The sequence below is a fragment of the Eucalyptus grandis genome, chromosome 1, assembly GCF_016545825.1.
Source record: "Eucalyptus grandis isolate ANBG69807.140 chromosome 1, ASM1654582v1, whole genome shotgun sequence".
Classification (NCBI taxonomy): domain Eukaryota; kingdom Viridiplantae; phylum Streptophyta; class Magnoliopsida; order Myrtales; family Myrtaceae; genus Eucalyptus; species Eucalyptus grandis.
The window spans coordinates 19,628,364-19,645,392 of record NC_052612.1 but is presented as its reverse complement, the minus strand read 5'-3'; the positions used below and the strand labels follow the sequence as shown (position 1 = coordinate 19,645,392).

The 17,029-nt window shown below is 39.4% G+C and overlaps 1 protein-coding gene across 1 annotated transcript; it reads right to left on the bottom strand.

Annotated features, from left to right (window-relative positions):
• Positions 1-4,421: 4,421 nt before the first annotated feature.
• Positions 4,422-16,532, bottom strand: LOC104421999 (AMP deaminase). Its single transcript, XM_010034235.3, has 20 exons — positions 15,945-16,532; positions 14,677-14,858; positions 14,254-14,437; positions 13,230-13,408; positions 13,074-13,125; positions 12,817-12,944; positions 12,541-12,720; positions 11,771-11,838; positions 11,529-11,671; positions 8,990-9,051; positions 8,446-8,559; positions 7,830-7,970; positions 7,602-7,754; positions 6,961-7,014; positions 6,780-6,890; positions 6,504-6,677; positions 6,317-6,397; positions 5,494-5,592; positions 4,874-5,006; positions 4,422-4,799 (listed from the first exon to the last, which is right to left on the bottom strand). The coding sequence occupies exons 1-19, from the start codon at positions 16,525-16,527 to the stop codon at positions 4,935-4,937; spliced, it is 2,760 nt and encodes a 919-aa protein (XP_010032537.2). The 5' UTR covers positions 16,528-16,532; the 3' UTR covers positions 4,422-4,799; positions 4,874-4,934.
• Between the last annotated feature and the right edge of the window lie 497 nt (positions 16,533-17,029).

The window sequence follows — 17,029 nt, the reverse complement described above, 5'->3', positions numbered from 1 at the left end:
GTATTTGGATAGCTCTTTGGTATGGCTAAGGCATAGTTTGTAACGATATTTTAGAACTTATTATCATATAAATTAGATGAATATACCAGAAAAGCATTTTTACTTTTCATCCCTTTACCATTTTCCATCCTCTATTTTGGAAAATGCGAGTTTGCATCTTGAGTTCTATCACCTGGCATCACTTTCCATCCGTTGTTAACTAACTGCAGTTAACTTTTGTTAAAACGTCATGAAATTTACCTAACAAAGCTGTCATTTTTGTTTCAAAAACGTACTTTTGCCACTTATACGGGAAAGTATATCCTCGTCTATTCCATTTTGTAGCTGCATAGTGGATTCGACTGTAAAAGACTTCGAAATAGAAGAGTGAGAGTTTAATTTGAAGATGAGGAACAGACCACATGATCATAACAACTGAGAGGTCAAAATAAGTTCCAATCAGACATCTTTTGAAGACCATAAATGGAAACTGAAAATAGGTACAGTTGGGTCTACATGCTCATCAGATCTTTTCCTCTCTTAAGCTCTTTCGAAAAGCTCGTGGAATCTCTTCCACGTGATCCTCAGCTCAGTTGAGATCCACCGGCAGCTCTCTCTGCCCTTTAATCAAAATATCCAACTCCACAGAACGCATGTAGTGAAAGCAGCAACTAGAAATCTTCAGGTAAATCCAATTTGGATGACAATAAAAGTCCTCAAAGAGCCCGGCATTCGCATGGCGTGAAATGAAGGCGACGTTCCCTTGACCCCTTCGACAAAAAACGAAAATCCGTCGCAGAGATGGAACGTCCAGCATTTTGGACACATTTCATGCATGTTTTCAGACCACTAAATACTTGCATCATTAAGATAAGTTCGCCATATAGATCCCCCCATGAGATTACTACTATGATCAGCAGAGTCAGGATCTTTGCTTCTTTACTTAAATCCATTCCCTTGTAGCACGTCAGGATCCTCCGCAAAGAGGAATCCATAAGAGACGGTAGAGGGCTTTACGCGTGTGTACAGCGCGCTAAGGATTTGATTGACAAGACTCACCTGCTTTAGCTTGATCAAAACTAACAGCCGACTAACTGGCATTGCTTCATAGGTACTTCTGTTTGATTCCCAGAATCAACAACTCTTCAATCTTTCTTCGATTCCAGCAGCTGCTCAAGTTGATAATAGCAAATTCTTGGCAAGAGCTTTTGAACTTTAAAGTACATAGGCACATACATACGTGTAATACCAACTACAAAGCAGACTACGAGAATCACGTCCTCCAAAGTTGATGGCTGCAAGATTGTGTCCCCCTATACGGACGCTGTACTCAAGAAAAATTAATTAATTAGCTTTTGGGACCACGATACAGAAGGAGGACAACTTCATATGGAGGTCTCTACAATCATAACTAATTAATTAAAGATTAACTCAAGTGGTTGTCACTTAGTGAAAAGACATCAACAAAGCTAGCATTGAATTAATTAAGTAAATTGAGGTCTACACAATCATAACTTCATTGTTTCGCAATTCCTTTTCTAGTATCATCGTGGACCAAAAACCCTAATTTTTTCCTTTGAGCCCTAATTTCCAACCAATTGAGTTAGGGAGAGAAGATGACAAATCTAGATGAGTGAGAACTACATAGATGACTAGATCTCATAACCATGAACTCATCGCTTAGTTTTAGCCTATTGAGGGAAAAGTACCAAAAAATTCCTAAACCTATTGTATTGGTATCAATTCAGTGCTAAACTTTTCAATTAGACCAATTCAGTCCTAAACCTTTTAATATTGGTACAAATTCAGTCCATCCAATCAATTTTGGCCGGCCGGTGGTCGGACACCGACATGGCAATTTTTATGATTTTTTTATGATTTTTTTTTTTTTTTATTAATTTTTTCTTTTTTTCTTTTTCCTTTTATTTTCCGCCTTCTTCCTAGTGGTGGCCGGTGAGCCTCCAGTGAGGCTCGCTGGCCACTGGGCGAGGACCGCGAAGCCCTCACCTGTTGCCGGTGAGGGTCGCGGCCCTCGTCTGGCCTCTCCTAGGGCCGTTGGCTCGGCCTTGCCCAGGGCCGCAAGCGAGGCGGCTTAGCCCAGATCTTGGTGAGGCTAGCCTCGCCCTGGCCTTGCCGCTGAGTCCCTAGCGCCTCCTCCGTTGTTGACCCCGGAGCTTCTCGACCTCATCATCGCCGCCCTCACCTCCACGAAATCCCAATTCAAGGCCCTAGTCCCCCACCTCCCGTGCCTCACGCCGCCGCTCCTCCGCCCGATCTTCGCCTCCGAAACCCTAGCCCGCCGCCCCAACAATCGAGGGCTTCGGGGCCCTCGCCTCCGCCCTAGCGATGGCCGCCATGGCCTCGCCGGTCGCGGGCGAGGCTAGCCTCGCCTAGATCCGGGCAAAGCCGCCTCGCCGGTGGCCACAGGAGAGGCCGCGCGAGGGCTGCGACCCTTGCGGCGGCAAGTGAGGTGCGGCCCTCGCCGGCCACTATGAGGAAGAAAGCAGAAAAGAAAAGGAAAAAGAAAAAAATTAATAAAAAGTTCGAAAAAATAATAAAAAAAATCATAAAAATTGCCACGTCAGAGTCCCATCACCGGCCGACGTCCACGTCAGCACCGGCCAGACAAAATTAGCTGGATGGATTGAATTAATACCAATATTAAAATGTTTAGGACTGAATTGGTTCAATTAAAATGTTTAGAACTGAATTGGTACCAATACAATGGGTTTATGACTTTTTTGATACTTTTCTCACCTATTGACGCATGCTGTCAACAATTACCTTATCCACTTATCTACTTAGCCTGTGCTATTTGTAATAGCGCTCTCGTAATGCTCAATCTGAGTTGCCGTTACGGGGTTTTGATGGCAGAAGATACAGAGTGGAAGAGTCATTTAGAGAGCTCGAACTTGATATCCCAATAGCTGATTCTATCAACATAAATGAAAATTTGTAGGAGAAAGGGAGCACCGAGAATTCGAAATCGTAACTAAAAGCCGAATGACTGGCATTGCTTCATAGGTACTTCTGTTTGATCCGTAGAAGCTACAACTCTTCAATCTTTCTTCTATTTCGGTAGTTGCTCAAGTTGATAAAAGCAAATTCTTGACGAGAGCTTTTGAACTTTGAAGTACACCGGTACATACGTACGTACAATACCAACTACAATGCTGAATACAAGAATGGCATCCTCCAAAGTTGATGGCTACAAGATTGTGGCATGGGTACCAACTACAATGCTGAATACAAGAATGGCATCCGCCAAAGTTGATGGCTGCAAGATTGTGTCCCCCATGCCACGCTACACTTGAGGAAAAAATCTCAATTAGCTTTTGAGACCACAATGCAAAAGAGACGACAACTTCATATGGAGGTCCTTACAATCGCAACTAATTGATTAAAGATGACTCGACGGTTATTATATAGTGGAGAGAAAGCAACAAAGTTAGCACTGAATCAATTAAATAAATTGAGGTCCTCACGATTCCTTCTTTGGTACCATTGTCCCACGGCTGCATCAAGAATCCTAATTTTTCCAGCCAATTGAGTCAGAGAGAAGGATGACAAATCCAAATGAATGAGAGCTACAGAGATGACTGGATCTCATGACCATGGACTCGTTGCTTAGTTTTAGCCTATTGACGCACTTTGTCAACAATTACCCATCTTATCTACATAGCATGTGCTATTTGTAATAGGACTCTAAATTTGCCGTTATAAGGTTTTGATGGCAGAAGATACGGTGTTCGAATCGTTTAGGGAGAGAGACCTTGGAACTTGATATCCCAACTGCTGGTTCTATCAAACAAAATGAAGATTTGTAGGAGAAAATAGAGCACCGAGCAATTGTAATCGCAACAGCCAATTTTCAGATCACCAATCCCTTCGTCATTGGAACTTCAAGTTAAAGAAATCCAAATATCGTATGATGTCGCAGTAGTTTTAACCCGACGGATGTAAGACTCACTCAACGGTTTGCCATCCTAATTGACATACCGACTTTTCATGATAGTCGCAATTTATTTAGCCAACATCACTAACTCGACTACTTGAAGAGACTAAAAACCCGTTTAAATCAGTTTTGGCCCACATCAATTGTGAGATCTGAGAATCCGACCATTCCGCTCTCAGTGAGCCGGTCCCGATGCTGGGTGTAGATTATCTACATCTATCATGGGTGGTGCGATAATCCAGCAAAGCCAAGCCACGCCACGGGGGGTACATGACATCGCATCTGATTCTCTGTGGTGATACGCAGTCCTGGTTCGACGCAGATGGAGATGTTTGTGAATGCTAAATTCTCGTGGAGAATTTCGAGCAACTTGAAGATGCCCATCAATGACGAATTGAAAAATGTGGCCAAGCATAAAAAAGGAGCAGTTCACATCCCCCGCCGCCGGGGGGCCAGGGAGAGAGAAGAACCCAAGTAACACGCCAAATTGTAGCAGAAAGGACCGCAAATATGCCCGAAATCATCAAGCATCAGTTTTGCATCTCGCCGTTTTATGTCAGCATCTTACATGAAAACTTGAGGGGACAAAATTTGGCCTGTGTAAAATCGGAAATTGTACGAATTCTATGCCAGAAATTACAGAAACTCTAGCCCATGATCTTTCCCCAGGATGGCCATGCTTTCCCGAGGGCAGACTACAAACTATATATATAGGGCACGTGCACCACGTGAAGCTTAATCCTCCTCTATGCGACCCAGCTTGTCCGCAAATTTCAGCTAATTTCTCTTGGTTTATTGGTTCAAAGCAAGCAAAACTTCTGCAGAAATTGGGCTACTAATAATATAGGAATCCGATGCTTGTTTCCTGCAAATTACAGGAATATAATTACGAGGATGAATAAATCGCATGATATCAAAATCTATCATGATGAAACCAACCTTATAGGCACTGCATCCTGTGCCAACTATTCATGCAAGACATACGTCTTATCCCTTCCGATCACTTAATGTCAAGTTCTTCGGGGAAATTTGCACTGCCTGCATAAACTTGCTGCATCTCCTCTCTCCAGATCTGCAAAGTAATCAATTGCATGAATTTCCACTTACTACCAACTTGGTCTACTTTAATTAAGTACCAAATAGATGACCCTCTAAATTGCGTGTAGCAAACTTAAGGGCAGAAGTTTCCCTCAGAAAGAAATCATATTAGCTCAGGAGATGAAGCTTTTAAGTAGTGGTGCCAACAAAACTTGGGAGGTTAAGGTAAAATCCCTGCTATAATGCCCCCATCCATGACTGAAAATGAAAAAGGACTAGTCTATTCACGCAGACCTTGTTTCCCCAACAAATATCTTTCATCTACCTCAGAAAATATGGCAAATTCTATGTAGTCCATGTTTGATTTATTTTGTTTTGGAATTTCTATTCAGATATATTAGAATCGTAGCCAATAGTCAAAAGTAAACAATCCAATAGAGTAGCCTTCAAAGGAGAAATAACAAGCGGGAAATGAGTGATAGAAAGATCACATCTAGAAAACTAGCATCAAAAGACCATACCATATCACGAAATTCAATCCTGATATGAGGCACATTTGTCTTGCGAATATCATTTCCATCTGCTCCCCTCTTGTAGTACCCTTTCCCAATCCAATGAGACTGAAATATAAATTCAGAGGATAAATAGGAAGCACCATTAGCAAATGATGCCTAGTAATCAACGCAAACATATGTAATCAAACAGTAACTCATTTATGCGGAAGACTGAAGGCAATACATTCAAACTCACTTCAGGAACCTTCATAGAATGGAGTCAATAGAAAGAGTTGGGTAAGATAACAAATAATAAATGCCAGACGATTATTCATAAGTAACTCCTCCAAAGTCATCCAGTACATAGACTATCCATCCATCCTAGTTGGTAGCTATGTGGCTCTTTTGATATCAGAAATAAGCAAAAATTAATTGTCATGGTTCCTGACTGGATTCAGAATTAGCATGAGCGCATGAGCGGTTAAGCTTCAGCAAAGTCATTTAAATGCTTGAACTGGAAAGTTTTAGTGAAAAAAAGAAAATTAAGAATGGCCTAATCGTGCCAAGATCAAATTTGACCATTTGAATCAGATGCAAAATATATGTGCCACATTTTCCATCATTATAAACAAAGTACATCCACTTGCTGCAGAACACCAAGTAAAATGAGAAAATAACGGATAGTAACTTGGAAATCTCAAATGCCCTTAAAAGGAATAACCCCGGAGATTTGAGAAGTACAGGAGATGATCCTCATACTTTTGTAGAATGGAATCAACACAGACTACTCTAAGCCAACTTCCAGCTAGTTTAACATTCCTAAATTTGATAAATCTGCATTTGCATGTACCTTTAAAGCATGCGAGAAACCTGACTGCAGTACAGAATTTCGAGCAATTTCACATAGATCACATGAACTCAATTTCCAAACCTGCAAAAACAATACATTAGTATAATTTCAACACTCGCAAGCACAATTATCTTCACAAGATCATGAAGTTCAAAGAGAGGTTATTGAAAAGGTCAAGAGAACTCACCGATGCAGCTATGCTGTACTCTTCAACCAAAGGTTCCTTAGTGAGGTGGATCTGAAGCGGATCATCCGTGGAAAGAGACACATTTAAACCCCTTTGGAAAAACATTTGAAATGGATTTCTGTGATAGTCTAGAAATAAAGAATTGTTGCTCAGAGGAGACATGGCCAGACCGATCTGAATGAATACCAGTGAAACACATCAGGTACAAATTTCGAATTGGCAGATGATGGCAACAAATAAATAGTATTGGCAGATAAATTCAACTGTGCTACTCACTTGTGAAAGAAAATACAGATACTGGAGTACGGGAGACTTTCTCAAATTGATCCCATGTGCAATGTTGTGAGAAGTGAGAAATGTCGCAGCAAGGTGATCAATGTCACCAGCCTGTAAATATTAGCATAAGTAAGGTATCTAGAAAATGTGTTTGCCAACAATCAAAATAGACCACAAGTACCTCTCCCGAATGTGGACGAAATCTTATAGTTGTCATTCCCTTCAACTCTCGAAGCTGGAAAAAAAGTGTAGCAGGTCAGCACTTGAGACCAAAATAAACAAACTTCTAATCTTTAATTTGCAAGTCAAGAGGAAAAATTGAAAGAAACAAGAGCTCAAGAAAAGAGCAGAAATGTCCAAATCTAGATAATGAAAACTATCAAAGTTTATGTTATTACTAGCTCTAATATTTTGAATGAACACAATGTTGGAAAAACTCCTAAGAGACCTAAGTCTGTAACTTGAAAAATTAAAAAGGGCTCTTCTATAAATAGTAAGGGAGTCACCACCAGTAGTGGCGTTGTGTCTTAATTGGTGAAAGTATGCTGAAATCTTCTTGTTAGCTCATGAACCAACTACCATTTTGCAGAGTAAGCTTTAGATGAGGACTCAGTCATCTAGGAGAAATGGATCAAAACCTCTTCACATAATCCCCTCATTTTTGCAACTATTCCATTGAGTGAGTAACAGCTCTAGCAAAAATGTGTGGTTGTTTCTATCCTTATTTTCTCTCATCAAAGTAAGAGTAATGAGCATATCAAGAAAAAAAGAGGACCATAGTTTCCTTAAGAATGTTATCTTAAAAAGAAAAAATGTACAAACCTTGTTCAAGGTGTAGAGATTAGCGTAACAATAGTAAGCATAGTATGAAAATGCTGGATTGAATACATTAGTCCATTGAGCAGGTGTGGGCATATGTTTCGTTGGGCGCCTTTCAGGCTTGCTTTCATCATCCACCAAATCCAAGCCAACAACCTGAAAGGGATAAGTTCAGTGAGCGCCTAAAGGAGTCTGGAGAAAATTCAGGAACTTCCATTCCAAAGTCAGCACCTGTTTAAGGAAAACATGTAGCTGTGGATGTGAATCTGGATCAATTGTGACCTCAAAGAGGGGTATGAATATATTGTCAAGGATGTTCTGGAAAGATGTCACAATTCCCATTTCTTTGTATATGTTGTACAGCCGTGGAAGCTGGAAACGAAGATTAGGAAGTGAAGATAAGGCCATTAACATCAACAAAAAAAAAAAAAAAAAAAAAAAGGCCATTTAAAATAGCCAGACAACTTCCGGTAACAATGTAAGGCAATAATATCTCTAAGAAACCATACACTGTTACTCTTCTTAATTTTGATTTCCATTGCCATCGTACAACTAGTTCTTCTACCAATGTTTACCTTTTAGGGTCCAAAGCAAGCTCAACATTTACCAAGTGAATCATTTAGTATTTACAAGTGGGACTAAACACAACAGAGGTAAAATGACAACGTGTCATTAAGTATTGACAAGTGGGATCAAAAACAACAAAGGTACCACTGTCCAGAAAAGGTAAACATAAGATGTCAAAAGGGTCCCCTTTATATCTTTGAATATTGAAAGTCAAAATGATACCAGCAAAAGTGTAAAAACACTTCAGAATGTAAGTTGGCATCAGAGTGAAGGAAACTACCTGAATTAACCATACAACATTCTCGCTGTATAATTCATTGTTCACTATCCAGCTAGCCAATTGATCCCATTCACTCATTTTTCTACCGTATATGGATATCCTGTACTCGGCCATCTGTATGAATGGACAGACAAAAAAAGTATATTCAACCATTCAAGATGCACCCTGATATGAAGCAAAGCCAACATAAAAGGAAAGGGGCTATTATACTCTTAGTCATAGGGAAAAACAAAAGGCAGTGAAGAATCAGTCTGAGTGGGTGAGTAAATAGGCATGGATGTGCATATGTAAATGCGTTGGCGACAGAAAGGATCACAAAAGAAAACACTAGCATGTGTGTGGATGGATTCGTGCATATCGAGGTGCATGAGTGAGGGACTGTGTTACTGCATATTCTGCCTTCACAGAAAGAGGGGAAAGGAGGGTTGCTGCAGCAACATCCAAAGTGTAATTTTCTTCTGGCCATGGTAGAACCAAAGATTCGATAACTCAAATCAAAGACATACTATGAAAAGATATATCACGAAAGGGAGTTGAGATTAACCTGATATTTACTTGCTTCAAGGTCAGAAAATACTTGTTGCGTCAGCTCAGCAAGGAAACGGCCTATCCAGTATGCAGAGATGATACAATTAGTTTGCAGCAGGGCAGCACCCTTTTTGGCTAAAACACATCATTTTATGTTAACATTAACCAAACCACCCATAGATCAGAAGATTTGATTCAATATTTACATTAACATTAAGAATAATCATACTATCCTTCTCCTTCACATGCCAAATTTATCTAACTTTCCAAACAAAAATAAGTAACCTTATCTCCTGTATACTTTTAAATCAGTAAAAATTAAAAAAAAAAAAAAAGTCTATTTTCTAAGTAAAACTATGTTTCAAAGTTGAGAACATTTTTGCTTTTTGCGATCATGAATTCAATAATTTATTGATGATATAATGTTGTTAATGTGAATTTTTATTATCGTTCATTTGTCCTTTTCTTTAAGGATTGTTGGTCTTGTCTGGGAAACTAAAGAGAAAAAAGTGCCTATGCTTGGAGTGTCATTCCAAATTGAGTCCATTAAAACTCCTCTAAGGTTTCCTTGAGGGTTAATGGTATTTTGATTAATGAAATTTCAGATTTGTGATCTAATCAATCTCTTGGATTAGAGTAACACTAAAACATTATCTCTTTGGTGGATTCCATTAAGTGGTGAGTTATACACCCTTGCATCCTAGGGTGGATTCCTTAGGTGCTGAGTATCCATTTGTCGCATTTGTGTTTCCTTTTAATTTGCCAATCCACCCGTTATCACTATTCTGCAATATTTCCCATCTAAACCAAACTAAAACATTAAACACACTACTTTATGTTTTTTTTTTCTTTTTGGTAAAGGTAAGATCACTACTTTATGTTTTTACCATCTATATAAAACAAAAAACCAAGTTTTATCCCACTAGTAGAAGTGGATGGCATAAATAATTTTACACCACTTCATTGAATTCTATGTCATGATGGATAATGCAGTTTTTGTATTACTTTAAGCTTTTTGAAATTGAACTTAAAGTTCAAATATTTGGTTGGTCAGACTACCCCTTTTGCTTTGGTTTCATCTTGAATTTGAAACTTTTCTTATACCACTGCATTTTTTTCCCTCTCAAAATCCTTCCTAAATTAACTTGCAAACATAATTACCACATTATCTTCTCAAACACATTTACAGTCCCATAAATGTTTCTCAAACATATAATGAATATCGTATTCTTTGCACTTCGGTCAACTTCCACATAGTGCTACATGTGTTAATGTAGGTCAACACATTCCCATAACATGCAAAAAATAAAATATTCCACATGTATTTTTCTATGGTTGGTGCACCAAGGAAGTCTCTTCAGTTTATGGGGTTTGTGTCGGGAAATTCCTAAGAAAAGGAAGGAGCTTGTCCAAATTGATTAAGTTTGAAATTGGAGAAGGTAGAAGAAGAGTTTGTTTCTGGCTTGAGAGGCGTTATAATGTAGCACCTCTCAAATCTCTTTTCCTAGTTTATTTTCTTTAGCAGCCAACAACAGTGAAATGGTTTTATTACTGAAGGTCTGTTTTGGTATATGAAAATGGTTTTCTCCCCTCACTCAATAATCTGGAAAAAAAAAAAATATTCAGAATATTCAAAAAACTTCAAATGATTCAATATGTCAATAATTGTATGGTTTGGGTCCACACATGAAATCAAATCAATGCTAAATTCTAAACATTACTAAAAAATGAGAAGAATAAAAGTGAAAAATTTAAAAGTCAACGCAAACATGCTCATTTTGGAGGGTGCTTTCATTCATTTGAATCTGATTTTCATATGAACTGAATGATCAGAAGCTATCATCAATTTATTCCTCCCTAGCTCTTTTTTATTCAAAAAGTGTCCCTGTTTTTTTGGAGGACAAGATGGTGTGATATCTGGAAGATAGAAAGATGTTCACTAATAAATATCTTGGGGGTTTCTCCCTTCGCCCTTTTCCCCTCACAAGCAATCTGACTCTGTAATCCTTATAGGATTTCTTTCCTCTAGTACATAGACTAACATGCTTACCATTGAGAATCTCCAAAAACGAAATTCCATCCTCAAGGGTTGGCATTATATGTGCAAACTTCGAATGTATCTATTGATCATCTTCTCCTTTGTATGACCTCCCTCAATTTATGTAATTATAAATTCAGCTTATCAGAAGTTGTTTGGATCATGCCAGGAAATGCCATCCAGCTGTTTAACTATAGAAGTGCCTACAGACAATACTCAAATCTCCAAGAATCTTAAAAACATTTCACTACTTTGTCTGATGTGGTGCATTTGGAAAAACCGTGTTCAACTTGGGTCATCTTGCTTCAATTCTGTCTAGCATTGTGACATCTTACTTTTGTTTGTTTGTTTGTTCTGTCCTATTCTTGGACATTTTGAATGTACTAGATTTTCTTCTTTAATAAAATTTTTTCATTATATATCCAAAGAAAATCACTATCTACAGAAGCTATTTTTAAGTAGTTCTTTGCCATCAAGAATCTAGCACTTTGGCCTAACATGATCATATAGAACATACCTTGGATAAGGTTATCCTGTTTTAGGAATATCTCTCGGAGCCTACTTTGACCACAAGGGTTATACTTGAGATTAAACTTATCAAAACGATGGAATGTGCTCTTGTCAGCATGAACATCCAGAAGATCAACATTCAGATCATACCTATTCCAAAATAAAAAGGGAGGATTATACCAGGACTTTAAGATTACACGAACCATATTCAGGTGGATAATTATAAGAGCAGGAAAAGAAATTCATTACCCTGTCAAATCTAAGCTCTCAAAAACTTCTTTTAAGGTAAGATATGTCCCATCACGGAAAATTACAACCTGAAAAAACAAAAAAAGACAGCCGGTCACTGATATTTCATGCTTATTGATCAATTCGTTATCACCAAGTAATCAAGTAATCAATTTAAGGAAACTTCCAATTACCTCCGACTAATGATACTAAAAATTCTCCTCTTATTGGTATAATTTCAATTCTTCTAAGTTGGTAACGATACAGAATCAAGAAGACCATCCTAAGAAATGACTGCATCTGACTTCAAAATGGCATTTTCCCTCACATTTTTGCATGGTAATGTGTCCCGGCCAATAATATCTTTTGCCATGCCTAGGCTTCTTCATATCTGGTACTTAACACAGCCAAGCAACTTGCTGACCTCAATGATCTACACTTACAAAAAATTTAAAGATGGGTATGCATTGTGCAGGAAGAATGGCCTGATTTATGCCACCAGATACCTATCTTCTACTTGTAGATGGAAGAGTCATTACTCATATCAATGTGTTCAACACAAATAGTATGTAAAAATTTACGAAATGCCACAAGCTTTAAAGGTTCCATAATGAGAAGCCAGCTTTCTAAAACCACAGTTTAGATCATTACACCATTCAGAAGTAATCTGTACCAAATCATAGTGCGGCACTACTTTCCAATCCATTTCCATTGACAACATATAGCACATGCTCAAGGATATCTACTCATGCATAGAACCAACAACATAAGGCACAACAACAAATTGATACCTCATCAGGTTCTTTCCTCAACTTTGACTTTATGAATCTCAAAAGATGTTTCTGGTTCATGCATGCTGAATGATGAACATGAGTATCAACTTTTCTGACATTATAAAAGTCACGGTGTGGAGCACTTTTCTGAGCGATAAATTCCCCGTCCGCATTAAGCATCAAATGAAGATTAAATTTCTGCACAGCACCCAAGTGAAGGTTTGTCAGAAAAATAATGATCATTAGAGAATTTTGGGGCAAAAAATCACCAAATGTAAAAGGAGAATGACATACTTGCTCTAGAAGAACTAGCCGACGATGGCACAAAGTTCTGACATTTCCTAAAGCTATAACTCGAAGTATAGTGTGTAGATCTGTGAAGAAGGTTGTTGCATCGGCAACAGGGAAAAGCTCTTCCTTTGCTGAGGAAGAAAAGAGATCAAACATGCATGAATTCTCAAGAGAAGAAAAGAGTCTCCAAAGTGGTAGTAATAGATAGAAATCTTTTCTTGTTGGAAAGAAGAAGATAAATAGCAATGAAAAAGTCTCACATTCTTTATCCGGGTAGACATGAACGACTCCATCCTGCATTTCGAAATGATGCTGCAGCAAAAACGAACGCCATGAAAAAGAACTATAAGCTTCTTCTTGACTGAATAAACTAAGGGTGTTCAAATTGTAGAGTTCACAGCTCATTAGTGGCTCACATCAGATTTTCCCACTGAAGTGTAAGAAAATGGTGCAGGATTAGGCTTCGGTGTGCTGGGGTCTGATATGACTTCCTTTTCCCAAGGAGCAATCGATTCCCTGAATACATACCGTCTTCGTAATTCAAGGCACTCTTGAAGAATCAAATAGGATTCAACTTCATCAGATGCCGGCACCTCTGGAAGAAAATAAAAATGAAATGGTTGAAAAATTTAAACCACCACCAATAACATTCCATATGCAGAATCATTGTCTTCAAAAACTATGACTACATTTCCATGAGTCAATGACCCAAAATAGCCATACATCTCTAGCAGTATAATGGTGGCAATTGGCTTATAGACTAATGCTTCAACCTTGATTTGCCAAAACTTACTGAAGTACTAACTAGTAATTCCAGTGTATAAAATTTCTTCATAGTCCCCCTCATAATCGCAGATTTTTCATCAAGCACAAACTCATGTAGCTTCTAACTGTTAAGAGTGCTGGACAGCTACTGCAATAAATGATGCACTTCTGAAGTAAAAAGTGACATCTTCAGATTACAAAACAGGAGCTAAGCTTCCGGATCCCATCAACTTTCAAGAGACAAAAGGAAAATCAGAAAACAATTATCAGAATGGAGAGAACATGACATTGGCATGTCAAACGGCAGTAGCAACATCCCTCGGATAGGCAAAAGTTTTGTGAAGACACAGGAATTGGCTGAACTAAATATGCGGCACAGGAAGGCACTGCCTATGCCTCCATCAATGTGAGTACTCAAAGCAATTCGATGATAGTTAATTTACCAGATGATGTATGACAAGAAGAGGTATCTTTCTTGATGAGCAAGGAAGTCTTGAAAGGATTTTTTTTTTCATCAATTGATGCCGTTAGAAAGCTTTTATGGGTTGTACGAGACTTCATCTTAATGAACTTTTATATCCTAGCATACAAGTTCCTAGCCAACCTACTCCTCTTGTGATCAGAAGTTGGGAAGCAATCGGATCAGCACAAGATGTTTCGATAATGTGAATATACCATTTGGACTGATTTTAAGCCGTACAAAAGTCTCATGCTCCGGCTCCTTCCTCAATATATCAGCGGCAATAGGATCTGGCTGCACACCATGCAGGTCTCCAGATACACTATGAGACCTAATCATGCTTGCTGCCGCCATAGGTATTTGCTCACCATTTGGCAGCGAGGTTTTACCATCTGGTCCCTGCAATGATGATATTTAATACAAAATCTGAGCTTTGATTATTGAAAATAACCTTTGACGACATATATAATAATAAAGCACGCAATATGAATACTCATTCCTACACTTCCGATTTCACCATCAGCTATGGGCAATTGTTGACTTAAAGAGAAAGGGGCTAAGTATTTATACTAGATACCAGTGTAAAATCAGGAATGAAAGTAAATGAGCAGTCGCCCACAAGTCCAAGGAGAACTTACGGCATTTCCATTCGTAAGGAGATAAGTCGGATCTAGTTTAGAATTATCAGTCATGTCATTTTCATCATCTGATCCTTCCAAGCTCTCAAAGGCACTAGCACTAGCAACAGGAGACTTGGGAGAAGTTGGTCTGATAAGACTCCCGACTCTCTTCACGGAAGAAGAAAGTGGAGCAGATTTTCCTGAAACAGAAGTGATAGAGAAAACATAATGAAAGCCAGCCACAGCGATGGAATTTTAGAAGAAATTTCAAGCAAAGAAGGAAAAATGAAATTCAGATTTTTATGTAGAATGAAAGTACAATAGGCACACAACAATCATGAGCTTCCACATGTATTCCAGCACATCTCTACTGGGATTTCATAGTTCGATATAGTCTCAATCTCGTTCATATGATAAGAAGAATGACTCTTCTGTGAGAATGACTTGAGGAAGAAGACCGCAGACTGACTTCCATAATTCTGTTAAAATCTTCCCCAACAGCTCAAAATGCACTTTGCTATGCATATCCTCTTCCCATATTAATTTGAACGACGCAAACAAACAAACCAGAATCAACACCTACTTTTGGTTGCTTTTGTCACACCATCTTCAGTTCAGAAAACAAACTAGAACAATACCAAGACGTCAAACCATAAAACATCGGTTCAGCTAACTACTTTACACTTCTCTTCAGATCCAACTTCAACAATTGTACACAACATCACAGCTTCAAAACAGGATTATGACATCTAATCTCAGGCAGCACGGTTGTACCATTCAATTAGAATATCTCTAACACAGCAACCAGAAAGTTGAAAGCAAATTATTTTCACGAAACACCATTGCAGTGTACCATTCAATTAGAATATCTCTAACACAGCAACCAGAAAGTTGAAAGCAAATTATTTTCACGAAACACCGCTGCCGCCGAATAGAACAAATAGACATTAGCAAAAAGCTTTCCAGGTATCGTCCTTGTCACTATACATACACTGCCAAGCGATTGTTCCGGAAAATTCAACCATAAATACCTAATAAATCGCTCTCAGCCCACCATTCTTCCCGAACAAACACGAGTGTAAACCGACGCGTAAGAAAGCAAAACACGCAAGGACTAAGGCGTTCATTCGATAATCACCTTTTTCAATCAAAAAGAAGTAACCGATACGGTTCAGCAAGCGGAAAAAGATGCGTCAATCGCGCGCGCATCCGCAAAAAAAAAAAAAAAAAAAAAAAAAAAAAAAAAAGGGCAGAGATTCGTGAAAAACCAACGGCATCGGCCGTACCTTCATGGAGAGTCTGGAGCCTCGGCAGCCCGGCCGGAATCCCGTCCAGCGCGATCGGACCGTTGCACCGCTCGTCCCCGTCCATCCCGCCGCCGTCGCCGGACATGGCGGTGACGTCCGGCAGCGAAGCCGAGGCGCGGCGGTACGCGCCCCCCCTGCGCCGCGAGCCTCCTCCACCGCCGCCGCGTCGCCGCCTCAGGTTCTGCGGGGACTCCTCCTCCGAGTCGTCGTCCCCGCGCTCCCGCTCTCGCTCCACGGTCTTGGCGAACTCCAGCAGCTGGTTCAGGGTCTTCCGGTGCATGTAGTAGGCCGAGACGGCCACGAACGACGCCCCGACGAGGGCCGCCATGGCCAGGTGAAGGCTGTACGCGTCCATTTCCCCTCCTCTCCTCTCTCCCGGCCTCCACCCCCTCCTTCTCTCTCTCTCTCTCTCTCTAGCGCGCGCGCGCTTCTTCTCTCTGCCGATTCGGCGACGGACGCGGCGGAAGCTCCCGATTCCGGCGAGGTATTTGGGGCGGCGCTGCTCGCGGCGAGCTGCGGAAGAGCAGGGAGTGCTGCTCTCTGGTTTTAGTCTCAACACCATCGGCTTACAGCGATATTTATAGGCCAAGATGGGAGAGAGAGAGGGAGAGAGGGGACTTATTCTCCCCCTCTGTAAAGGACTGCCTATTGCTTCCAATTTTTTTTTAGCTTTTTGCAATTTTCCATTTTTCATTATTTAATCCTACTTTAAATTAACTCCCCCATGCAATATCCTTAGTATTTGGCCTCCATGATAATTATTAGGGTTAATACAACAAAAAAACCTTAAATTGATACATCCATCATCAATCTATTTCGAACTAATATTATCATAAAAACTTCAAATCAATATATTTGTAACAAATTTACTTCTTTTTTTTTATCGGTCCTACTCTAACACTCATTCTCAAACTTCAATTTACTTTAAATTGATATATATGTGATAAATTTATTTTCTATTACGAAAAATCAAAAATTGATACCCTACAATAAATAAATAAATAAATCATAAATTGGTGTACTCATCAATTTTTGCGTGTCATCCAACTCGAAAATTTGATGAT

Excerpts from the sequence above, each read along its gene's own strand:
- LOC104421999 (XM_010034235.3), bottom strand. The coding sequence starts at position 16,527 with ATGGTGTTGAGACTAAAACCAGAGAGCAGCACTCCCTGCTCTTCCGCA. Across the intron at positions 14,859-15,944 it reads GCTCCAGACTCTCCATGAAG|GAAAATCTGCTCCACTTTCT; the intron begins GTACGGCCGATG and ends CTTCTGTTTCAG. Across the intron at positions 7,971-8,445 it reads ATGTTGTATGGTTAATTCAG|CTTCCACGGCTGTACAACAT; the intron begins GTAGTTTCCTTC and ends CTTCGTTTCCAG.